This window comes from Falco biarmicus, chromosome 1 (assembly GCF_023638135.1).
Source record: "Falco biarmicus isolate bFalBia1 chromosome 1, bFalBia1.pri, whole genome shotgun sequence".
NCBI lineage: Eukaryota > Metazoa > Chordata > Aves > Falconiformes > Falconidae > Falco > Falco biarmicus.
In genome coordinates this window covers 93,614,825-93,627,695 of record NC_079288.1, presented here as the reverse complement: position 1 = coordinate 93,627,695, position 12,871 = coordinate 93,614,825, and the positions used below count along the sequence as shown (strand labels likewise).

Sequence of the window (12,871 nt, the reverse complement as noted above, 5' to 3'; positions counted from 1 at the left end):
GCTAAAAGAGCTGTCAAATTGTCGTTTGGATAACCATTAAAATATTAGGAGAGATTCAGTTTGCCTTTTCATGCAGTGTACTTATAAGAAGCCTTTCGTTAATTTTGGTATGAGTTCAGCTGTGTTTGTAATGAGCCAACATTTTCAGATGTCACCGCCTGTAGGTGTAATAATCCCAAGTTAATTCCTTCTTCAGATTTTCAGCAATGAATACACTAGATCTAGGGTTGGGTTTTATTCTGGTTTTTACCAAATATTCTATGCAACTACAAATGTTTAATTAAAGGCTGATAGACAATTTAAACTTCTCAGAAGAATACAAATAAAAGATGTTAATGAAGTAAATATCTGTTTAATTTACAAACATCAGTAGCATTACTGATATCAGTCCAAATAAGACAAAGCACACTGCATTACACATGTACATCTAACTTTTTTGTAAAAAAAATAATAAAATAAAATTGAAAAACATCTGCATTTTTACAGGGTACCCTGGGTTTTACTGAAAGAAGAACACAACCCACTATTGATTACCAATTCTACATTATAATTTAGCAGCAACATGTTAACGTGGGGAACATTAGGGCAGTGAAGTAGTTTTATTATTTGGGGAAAGTCACAGTTCTTGATAGCACAGCCTTTTTTTTTTTTTCTTTTTTATAAAAAAGGTAAAGAGCTCCATGGGAATATTAATTTATAAAGATCTACCTTCTAATGTCATTTTCTACATGCCACCTTATTTTCTGTAAGTACTGTATATAGGGAAAATCAACTTCTCTACAATTGCCACCTAGTGTAAAAACATTTTCTGTCATACATTATGGGTTCTTGGAAGGTGTCCTGAATATCTGCTGTACGTGAAAACTGCAGATTGTCATCACTTTCAGATTCAGTGACACCAAGTGGTCAGATTCTAAGGAAAAGAAAAAAGGAAGGGGAAGGAGAGGAAAAAGACCGAAAACATTTACCCCAAGACGACATGCTACGTTAGTTCTATTGCAAAAAATCCTGATTTTTAAGTCCTTTAAAAAAAAATACAAAAATACTGGGACAAATATAAATTAATATATATTAAAGCATTGAAAAACAGTAAAAGGGATCGCCTAAAGGGGTTAAGTACAATGTACTTTGATACAATAAATATTTCTCAATGAAACTGAATACTGTATAGAGTTGTTTAGAACTCATAGAAACAGAAATCCATATTATTACTAATTTATCCATCAATAATCTATTTTTATCATCCCCAAACATTTATATTACAAAAAATTAATACTGGAAAAGGGTAGATAAACACTTTTTTATGCTTCTTTTCCTAACATGCTGACATAAAAGTATACATCATCAGGAGATTTCAGGATTATAGTATATTCTCATATCTCCCATTTCCCATCCGTTAAATGGGACCCCATCTTCTCAAGATGCTTAATAATTCCAAAAGATAAAACGTATTTCATACAATTGTTATTTCTGCATAATCTGATTCTTTTCACTTGTAATGCTTCCTCATCCATAGGTAAGTGATTGGTATGGTCTGCCAAGCCAATAAAATATACCGATACGAAAGTGAAAAAACAAGCCTTATGTTCTGGTCAATATTTCACCTCTGAGCTGTTAAGCTGAAAGTCACATGTGTATAGTGTCAGTGTATCTTCAGCATGTTATAAAGAAGAATCCATGTTAAAAGCAGTTAAAAGTTTCCCATCTCTGTTGCAATGTTACCAGGTCTTTTTTTTTTTTTTTTTTTTTTTTCTTCAAAGCTCCTCTTGGTTATGAGAAGTCTCAGTTCAAGCACTTGAATCTTTTCAAATGAAGAAAAAGTCTTTATTCTCATAATAAAAATAAGTCTGTTCTGTATTTTACAATATATTTCAAATATTTCCACTATGAAGCATTAATTAGTCCGACACGGTCAATAAGTATACAACATTTTCAAAAGACAAGTGTGACAGGGACACTTAGGAGAGACAATTTGTACAGCCACACTTCACCACTTTTTCAACCTCGTCCACAAATGATGACCCATCAGTGCATTCAAAAGAGTATTTCCGTCTCTTGCTTCTTAGTGGTCCACAGCACTGCCCGGTTGAACATCCTCCTTTACATTCTAGTCTCGATACCTTCTTGGTCGTCTGGCACGCAGCATACCCTTGCTGCTTTTGGTAGTAATCTCGGATTCGTTCCCCTCGACAAGAGATTTCTGCAGAAAACAGTATTTAAAATAAGAGATGCACTTTTGAGACACAGGTCAAAGAATCGTTGATGTCGCTAAGGAAGATGCTGTGTTTCTAATTGCAGTTGGGATTGGTGTTTTAAAGTTTGACTCGGCCTCTCTATTAGAAACTAGTGGTTCTACGAAACATAATTTGATTAATGCTGAGCTTTATTTCCTATACCTCCTATTCTCAGTAAAGGTTGTATTATGTGTAGTAAACCATAAATACAAGGCTATTACAATGACAAGAAAATTGGAAGCTTAAATCTTTTCCTGTTTTATAAAAATACACATCTTCTATTCCTACATTGCTTGCAGCTGGTTCTATTTACCATAGTGAAATGTTTCAGAGAGCATGCAATTTAATTTATTAGACCTGGAGTTTAATATTATTCAAACTCTTATTTAAAACAAGTTACAGTCCACTAACTTCATAAATTACTAAGGTATAAAACCAGCTAAAAATAAGACATCTGTTAGAAGTTCCACAACCATATTCTTCTATTCTATTCACATCTATGTACAATACAAAATAAATGCCATCTGGGGTAAGGGAAAGAGAGGGAGGGGGAGAGCTTTGATAGGCAAAGGACAAAGAAAAAGGTAGGGGGAAAAGTCATCCTGTTTTCATCCATCTCACCTGCATAATTCGCTGTGATAAATCAGTTGAAGCTGAGAGGTCAAAAGTAGAGTTTGTGATAAAACTAGGAGCAGAATCATTGGATTTGGCTTCTCAGTTGCAGAAGGCAGAGAAACAATAAATACAGAAAGATACAGCAGGTAAAAGGTAACAGTTAAATATAGTAAAAATGTGTTTTTGAATAAAGGTAAAAAAGAGAAATGTTTTCAAAGCAAAACATTTGATGAAAAAATCCTCAAAATGTAAACAAATTCATGGGAAAAGTTTGATTTTTCTCTCACTGAGATAAATTCTTATGGTAAAAAAAAAAGCAACAAATGTGTGTGTTGTGGGGAAAAAAAATTGGTAATGTTTTTGGCTGTTCATGTTTTAATAAAAAAACCCTCTTTTCTAAGACCAAAACAACAACATTAACATATTTTTTTTACCTTTATCACAGCTGTCCCCCGTGTATCCACTGCTGCATTCGCAATATGGTTTCCCAAGTCCTGAAAGCCTGCATTTGCCATGTTTACACCTGATGGATTGGCAGGGGTTAAACAGCATTTCCTCTTCATCACAGAGGACTCCCCCATGTCCCTGCAGGCATTTACAACTGTATGAAAATGCATTGATCGGCAAGCAGGTACCATGCACACATCTACAGGGGAAACAAGCCCAAGAGAATAAAAATAAATTATTCATCAAAGTTCAGGCTAAGCAACATTAACTACAAATACTTTGGACTGTACTCAGAAGAAATTGCTTTTGTTTCTAATGGACTTTTTCAGTGAGATGCAGTGAAGTGGTTTATAATTGGTATGCAGGTTTACACAGAACAAGCTGCAGTACAGAGCTCTATCTCACCAGAAAACAGCCACTGTAGATGTGTTATGGAAGACTTTTATAGGCCAGTTATTAAACCCAACATTTCCTGGCTACCGAAATTTTCAGCATGCTTTTGAGAAGAATACAGCAAAATCAAGCCCAAATGTAACCCAGTGGAATTAAGTAGAGAAAAAGGATACTCCACCTGAAATTCTGGTTCTTGTATCATTTGAAAAAAAACATATTGTTACTCATGAAGTATGAGGCTCCCAGCACAAAGACAGGTCAGGCACTTCCTAACTGACACTTTATGACCAAAGCAATAGCAGTTTCAAAACTGAAGACATGCTCCCCCTTCAAACATATTAGTCTGCATTACCAACTGCTAGTAGTGTGGTCATAGAATCTGTGAGGCAGGTCTTCACGTCACTGAAAGCCATCTGCATTCATCTGGTACCCATGCAGAAACTCACACTAAATAAGGTTACTTATTATCAGGTCTCACCCAAGTGATTAAACTAGCTGCTCTCAGTTGATCTTTGGTAAACATTTATGGTAGGCTCAAATCTTGCTGTTACGACAAAAAAGGCTGTGAGTTAAGCTGCATCTGCTAAGTTCTGATGTACAGTAGTATGGGAACACCTAGCTGGTCTTCCCTTGAGAGAGAGGTGGTGTTTCCCAAAAGGAGGATATTTAATTATTCCTAGGTGGAAGCTGAAGATTAGGGCAATTCGTCTTCTGAAAACATCACCAATGACTTGGAATAAAATCACTTCCTTTTGTTCATTTATTTGGTGGCTCAGGGTCAGTAACTTTCTTCCTAGAAATAATGTTATTAACTGTTGTCTTGATAGACAAGTATCCTATCTATGTAGTGTTTCCTAGGGAGACCACAGTGAAGATTACCCTGTAGGGAGGAATGCAATCCTGATGTTCAAGGTCTCCCTTCCTAATGTTTCTCCTGTCTGTGTTGTAAGACCTCTGAGCCCACAACCTCCTTAGTAGGTTACAGCAGCCACCTAAATAAATATATAAGTAAATGAATAGCTTTAGATTAAAAAAAATATATATAATCCCCATTCTATCTAAAATAAAATCCTTTGTTTCGATGCCGTCAGTTTCAATTTCAGTTCCATCCCTGGAAGTGTTCAAGGCCAGGCTGGACGGGGCTTTGAGCAACCTGGTCTAGTGGAAGGTGTCCCTGCCCATGGCAGGGGGGTTGGAACTAGGTGATGTTTAAGTTCCCTTTTCACCCAAACTATGATCCTATGAATTTGAAGATAGCAAAAATTCATATAAAACTGCATTTCATAGTAAAAGAAGAGTTCTGTTAAGAACAACATCTCATTTTGAAATTTTTTTAGAGAACAAAGTCTGTATTTCTGGAAACTTTGCTTTTTACTCTACTCCTTCAGTGGAGTAAGATATTTGATAAAACTGAAAAGAATGCATAACAGTTTTTAACTTTGGCAAACTTGCATCAACTATTTAAAACTGTTTCATTTCATATATATCACCAAATTCCACTCATCAATGAAATCTACATTACGCTTCTCCATCTGTACCATTAATTCTGTGCAAATGCCTTAGGCATGATGTAACTTGGAAGAAAAACAGTGCAGGAAGTCAGTCTCATCACAGGATATTTAAATGGAAGGCACAACACATAGCCTCCATTCACAAACCCAGTTTGAGATTAAAAACTACAAATATAAAACTTAAATAATAGTTTAAGCACCTCCAAGTTCCCTGTTATGCAAGAGTCTTTATTTCTGAAGCAACTATGTTCCCTAAAAAATTTCATCTTGTTCCTGTGGTTGAAGTCTGATATTCCAAGACTGTTAGATTAAGCAACTCAAAATTGAAGGCTTAGACAGCATCACAGGGCAGATGGCTTTTGTTTCTTTTATGTTCAGCATTTGATCTATTCTCCATTTACAAAAACCTAGTTTTAGGACATCTGATCTATGAAGTTACTCAGGTGACGCTGACATCACGTCATACCCTATACAGGCTGTTTTAGATATCAAAGCAGTCTGTGTCAGGGTCTTTGGTAAAGTTCTGCTTGACTTAGAAGATAATTAAATCTTAGATTATGCCAACTCTTATACTTTTGCTCCCACTCATTCTTTGAAGCCCTAAATTTCATCTTCAGACTGTACTGAAAGGAACATCAGGCTAAGTGCAAACTTGGGCACAGTTTCATCTTATCTAATTTTAGGTACCTATGTCAGGCACTCAAGTTAGATGTGTAACTGCCATAAGCTCCCCACAAAGTCATGGAGAGAAATGAGCTCTTCCAGAGGGTAATTAGACCACTTGAGGTCTAATTTACTCTTTAGAAATTTTTAGAAATTTACTGACTATACAGCAGACTTTGGTCACTAAGTTCCTAAGTCAAGCACCTGGATTTAGGTAAAATAAATGTAAGCCTTATGCCTTTTCACAGTGTGCAGGGATTGCTGAAAGATCCCCTGCATTTTCAAAACAGAGATCATGACTACTCTGCTTCTCAGATAAAAGTGGAATGTTATACTGTATTAGATGGGCAAAATGCATCTATTCAATAGACTGATTTTAGAGATTAATCAAGAAATACAGAATCAAAATACCCAGGAACTAAAGAACAAAAACCCCCACCTTCACTCCAGATAAACAATTTTGATTTGGTTTTCTTTCCTAAAAGCTCACAGCACTGTCTACAGCTGAAACAAACCCAATACTTTCAAGAGCTTACAAAATACTAATGTTGTGCTCACTTAATTCTCCCTCCGATATGCCTGTATCTGATACTTGCCAAGTTTTCTAATCTACTGCAAAAAGCACTCTGTTTGGGTGCTGATGTGTGTAGTTATGAGAACCTATACAGAATCTAATTTTTCAAGGACACTTCAAAGAAATTCTTTGGCTTTTCTTATTATAGAACTTGGTGGTTCAGTTCCATGTTATTTTTGACTCCTCAAGTATAGACCTCACATTTGTATTTTTTAATCTGCTGTGACCTCCTTTATGTCTTAACTTACTGTGAAAAGAGGACAGGATAAGAAAAAGACCCACAAACAATGAAATGCTATAATGATATTCCTCAAAAATTCACTGCTGTAGCTTTGGGAAGAGTTCAAAACTTAATAGTACTGAGAGTCCATAGCCAATGTAAAGAATGCTAACTGCACTGTAAGACATGGTAACTGGTGTATAAAGCTGTAAAGGGTCAGACTCTACACCCACACTATGTGAAAAGATCACTTAAACATCATTTTATATGTGAATTGAAAATCATCTTATTAGAATCTCTTAAGCAAACTCAGGCCACTGATCCTCAAAAGTCACACCAGAGCCCTGAAAAAGCAGCAGCCAAAAGATCCAAGCAGGCTTTCTTTACTCTTAAAAAAAAAAAAAAATACATATATATACACACACACATTTGCCGAACTGTAGAACTGTAGTAAGGACAGTGGTAAGGGCAAACAGAATGACATTTTGTTGCCCATGACCAATAAATTCTGGAAAACTTTGAACTTCTGAAGTTTCTGACCTTCTTGTGCTGGGAGAACATGAGACAAAAAATTGAATCTGTCTCTATAGTAGATTTTAAAGATGAATACATATAGATATTGATACTCTCATATATACATATCTTTTGCTGTCCCTCTACACTTATACAAATGACCCTCTCTAAAACCATACATAAAATGTCCAACCTAAAATGTTCTAGTCAAATCAGCAAAAAGAATTAATACACAGAGACTTAAACAGAAGTTTACCATAAAGGTAGAAATCTGTTTTCCTGCTAAAACCTGGGGTACTGTAAAAATATAAAAATATTACATATATGTATTGTATCAAGTTTTTAAAACACAATAGAGAATAAGAATTGTATTTTGTCATTTTATACAATTATAAATAAGCAAACAGATTTTTTTCCATTTGCAACTTCTTTTAAATGATTTTTGTACCAAGTGTCATACCAACACTTGCATCAATATAACTCATTACAGACCCATACAGAGTGTGTAAGAGCACTTCCCAGGCTTGAGGCAGAACTTCAGTGAGATGTGTGTATCTGCTCCCCTGAACTGGGGCTTTTTAGTCATTAAGAATATACTTTAACCTGGACACTGTTTTCACTTTTACATGCCCAGGATATTTTGTTTCTTGCTGAAAAAAGTGTGAACTTCTATGAAAAAATACACAACAGGGGATGTATATGCATATTATACTACTGTTCTGTTTTGAGGAAGGACATACTTATTTCCAAGACATGGGTCATTAGTTTGTTGATCACAGAGGGGTCCAGTCCATCCTCCTTCGCACTCACAGGAAAAGCCTGACTGGCTGGTAGCATGGCATGTTCCATGCACGCAAACTTTCTTATGACAAGGCTCGCAGCCTGGCAGAATTCCCACTTGTAGTGGCACATTTCTGAAGTCCTGGAGTTCGCTGTTGATATATAGATTACGGATGCAACCATGGAAGCTGGTGCCGTTCTGTCCTGGAGACTGGCGTAAAGCTGCTATGTTATTTTTCACAGGCATACCTAGGAAATTAATAATAGCAAATAATCAGTGTAATCTTTGGTAAAACTTTCTGCACCATTTTATCTATTTTTAAAACATTTTTAAAGAAATATTTCTTCTTCATCAATTTTTCTTAGCTATTCAGCCTACAACCATGAGCAATGATCTAGTATTTGAAAATTATTCTGGTTGCCAAGCATGCATGTAAAACAGCTCCAAACCCTTAAGTCTCTAGGTCCAGCTAAAGAGATGTATATAGGACTTCACATAGGAAGGTCACAATGTGAAGAGGTTCAGACACACGCCTGGTTTTGACCTAATGCAAAGTCCAGTACTTTCTGAATCTTGGTAACACAAAAGCTGTTGAAATTTTGCAGCTGACAGATGATTTTTTGTAAGCTGCTAAGGTACGCAAATGCAGAACATTTAGCAGGACCAGCTCATCAATTTGGAGTTGGAATACATATTTCAAATATGAAAATTTGCTAGTGAAAATACTTGGAAAGATAAGCTCAACAGAATGAAGATCCATTAAAAAAAAAACCACATTAATAAAAAAGCCACTCAGAGTTTGCCATTATAATGTAAAACAAAGGTAGTAAATAATAATTCAACATTAACGTACTTATGTGTAGATATTTCTAGATAGTGCAAATGCCCCTGATGTTGACCATTTTCAAAATAATTCCTCTGTTGTAGTCTATAATTGTTACAAGTGTAATTAGGTATAAGTGATGCAGTTATCCTGCTGTGATCAGTTAATCATTTAAGACTAATTCAGACAAACATTACTATTAAATATTGTTTTCATGTAAAAATAAGTTTCTTCTACTCCTACCTCATGCTTTTCTTTTTCTTAACTTATTGCCAACATATTGGTTTATATTAGTTAGTTCTTAAGATATTACATTCAAATAATGAATACAAAAATGCCTAAATACCTCCTGAGACTACTAAATAAAGGAAATCAAAGCATACTGAGCATTAGAAAAGGATCTGTTTACTTGAAAATATATATGCTTATTAGCTGTACAGGTTTATTCCCAGGCAAAATTAACAATTTTCATTCTGGTACTTAGATAGCAACAGAAAGGAGTAATGTTCTGCATAGTTGCTCCTTAACCATGTAAGTTGATACTTGTAATGGTTTTATATAGTTACTCTGACCAGTTAAGTGTAATGCAGAAGTGCTATGCATCCTAATGAAGTAGACCTGTCTTTCATGTAGAGGTTATTGTAATTTCATTTGTGCTAAGCTTCAGTGATTATAGAAACGAACAATACTGCACCCACACTGCTGAAGAGCATAATCGTCGTTGATCCTATCAGCTAAGTATAGGACTATTATATTAAAGGATTCAGACAGCAAACAATCATTATTTTCAATTTCCTCAAAAATATTTGCCATATTCTCAAAATCCAGAGACAAGGAACAGTCATCAGAACCTCTTCACCATGATTTCTCCCTTGAAAGCAACACTCAGCAAAAAACGTTTAGGCAATGTGGCTTAAGATCTCTAATAGCAGAATAGATCCACTGCAAAAATAAAAGCTGAATAAAACTAAGTACACCAATGCAACACTAAACTAGATGTTATACTTGTAAAGGTCAGCAAATTTATAGATATGATTTCTGGGAACCGTATAAGCATGTATGAAATCAGATAATATAATATATCTCCCATATGATTTGGGGAATTTTTGCCTATAATCTCTAATATGGAAGACATTTGGAAACACAATGCAAGCATATAAATAAGCTTTTACCCTATCCACTTTTTGCTGCTTCTAGCAAGTTACCAAATGTTACAAGACTTAGTGTGTGCAAAACCTGCTTATATTCTTTAGCAATATTTCTTAGATAATTATTAGATAAAGGTTCTTTATCAGTTAAGAAAGAACTGCTATAGAAATGATGCAGACAAATATTTCAGCTCTGTTTTCAGGAAGGTAAGAAAGTTCCCACTCTGCTTTAAGCTTTTGGTCACTGAACTTGACTGCAGGTAAATTAACAAATTACTACTCAAGGAGGTAAATGGTAGGACACCTATTAAATAACGGTCATACAATAAAACTGGCAAAATTAATATCTCATTCTAGAAGCTGCTACAACAGAGCAGGCACAAATGAAAAGCAGCTGATGTCCTACCTGTCTCAGAAATAGTGACTTCCATGAAACAAGGTGCCACTCAGCTAGTAAAATATGCTCTACAATTTCTGAGAGAAGAGTGTGAGGTATCAGTGTATGACCCCTTTGAAGAGTTGTTGAGAAGAAACAGACTGTGCCTTAAGACTTATAGAAAGCCATGGTCTTTCAATAAGTCTCACTGAAATCTGTTATAGAAAGACTGAATATCTAGAGTGTGTTTTCTGACCACACAAGAGAGCCATACAGTTGGGAAAAGGTCAAAAACAACAACAAAAGGAGTATTAATCAATTAGGGCAATTTCTATAAAAATAAAGTTAAATTTCCTGTTTCAGATCAACGCAAATATTGTGAGCCAAGAATAACTTTGTTTTAAATAAAAAGGTGGGGGTGGGGCGGGGTGGGGGAGTTGGGGGGAAGCAGAGAGAGAGGGAGAACACCATACAAGGGCTTACTGTCAAGTCTGAATTTCATTCTGCCAGCTGAGGTGATGCTTACCAGAAATGCCATTTTAGCAGGAAGGTGATAAGAGTAAGTGTAAGCTACATGATGATATAGGTGTCAAAGTAAGACTCTGGCAAAGATAAAAATACTACATAAAATCCTAGTGAGAATTTGAGTTCTTAACTGATGAAAATGTGTGATCAAATTCTAGATACAGCTGGATAAGAAAAAATTGAATGAATCTCAAAAAGATGGGTAATATAAAGCTACAAGAGTGGAAGTGTCTCAAGGGTTTTAAAGATCATAAATAGATAAACATAGACAAAGAACAGAAAAGTTTAAGACCTGAATATCAACCTACTGGTTTCTTTACTTTGTTTTGTAATAACGTGTTTCTAATAATGGTTTTCATTCTGTTTTAGACAACATTTTCTATGACAGCAGAAACAATTGTCTGCTTGGAGCCTGAATGTGAAGAGTTGACATAGACGGAACACAGGATCTATCTAAAAAGACTCCTGTTCTTCGGAATCAAATCACTAAAGGAAAGGATTATTTCCAAAAAATATTTCTTCTGATACTTCAAAATGAGGATGCAGGTTAGGATGATTCTCCTAATGGAGACACAGATCTGCAAGGTGAAGCAGCAAGGATATGTCACAAATCAACAGGTATTAGTACTGCATAGAATAAATGATTATAGTTAGCAGTCTAGGCTCATTTTATCAAAAGATGCCCATTACAGACAGAGGGATCATTCTGCACTAAGCTTAGGTTTCAAGTAGCAAAATTGGCCTTAGCAGCCATTAAATAACAAACTGATGTTGGCAAGATAAGTAAGCTAGTAGACAGTGTCTTATTAGAATCTATAATCTAAAAAAGCCCATCATTCCTTCCAGAAAATGTGGCATAGGACACTATGGAAACGACAGAAGTGACACACATGAAAAAATGTAGATAGGCTTCCAAAAGGCAATCCTCCTTTGAAGATTCATGATATGAAGCAATTTTAAAGGCAGCTCATACATTTCATAATTTTAATTCTTTTCTCTGCTGGTATGGGGCTGATGACTAATGTTGAATACTATCTTGTACTTCCTCCCATCTTAGATGGGAGATGGCAACGACAAAATCTGAAATGATCTGACAAAAAAACTTTGGTGTTTCAAGGGAATACATTGGGGATTTTCAGAGACAAAAGTCAACTTACCCCACACCACTTGTAACTGAGGCACTTGTTATACTAGTTTTGTAGGAGAAATAGACTATTCTTGATCAGTATCAGAGAGGCTTCCTGATTTTTTTCCCATTAGAGACATATCTAAGCAACTACCCTGAGCTTTTCTGTATATTTAGAAAGAGGATAAATAGCAACCTAACTAGAGAAAATAGGCATCTCATGAACGTGCTACTGGTAGCATAGTTTTTTGCAAGGTAGCAAGATGCTCAAGTCTGAAAAACTTAGACAAAAAAACAGTTCTTAAGAATTTGTTGAAAAAGAAAGTAGATATTTTTACAGAAAGAACAGATCAGAAGGGGACTCTTTACATGCCTCCTATAAGACTATAAGGTTAAACTAAGTAGAAGATGAAGACGCGTAGAAGATCAGTAGTATTTAAAAACCATGATGAATCTCTGACCACTAAGAAATTAGACTTGCTACCAAGGACAGTAAGAAGGCACAAAATGGTGGCTGGTTTCTTACTTTTACCTACATTATGTGGGCCCATCAGATATTCAACAGAAACTGCTGATTGAAACAATGGGCTTGAATCCGTAGTTCTACAGAATAAACTGCAGCAAATAATCAAAAATTTTTCACATAGTTTATCTCCACAGTTACCTACTACTGGTTTTACTGAAACATTTTTTTCTTCTTAAAACAAACAAGAAACCCCAACAACACTGCCACATACTGTGAGGCAACTGTCCAGCTGGTTGCCTTCTTACCTAATGTCATAAATTCTATTAGCCTTAAGTAATAAGATCTCCAGACATAAATTATACTTCATGGTTTTATACCTTGCTATCATTTCCTGCAGATACCTGTACAGTGAAATAGAGAGATAAAACAGGATCGAAACAGAATGCTGTAATTCTA

At 35.4% G+C, this 12,871-nt stretch overlaps 1 protein-coding gene across 14 annotated transcripts in view; it reads right to left on the bottom strand.

Moving 5' to 3' along the window:
- Positions 1-240: 240 nt before the first annotated feature.
- SLIT2 (slit guidance ligand 2) overlaps positions 241-12,871 on the bottom strand; it is a 266,450-nt gene continuing 253,819 nt past the window's right edge. For 10 of the 14 annotated variants that reach the window (XM_056326284.1, XM_056326287.1, XM_056326290.1 and 7 more), the window contains 3 exons: positions 7,911-8,199; positions 3,284-3,495; positions 242-2,200 (listed from right to left, as the gene is read on the bottom strand). In XM_056326284.1, the coding sequence (XP_056182259.1) occupies positions 1,959-2,200; positions 3,284-3,495; positions 7,911-8,199 (743 nt within the window). In that variant the 3' untranslated portion in view covers positions 242-1,958. Of the gene's footprint in view, positions 2,201-2,855; positions 2,945-3,283; positions 3,496-7,910; positions 8,200-12,871 lie in introns of all 14 variants that reach the window. The other 4 variants (XM_056326298.1, XM_056326294.1, XM_056326299.1 and 1 more) reach the window with 4 other exon arrangements.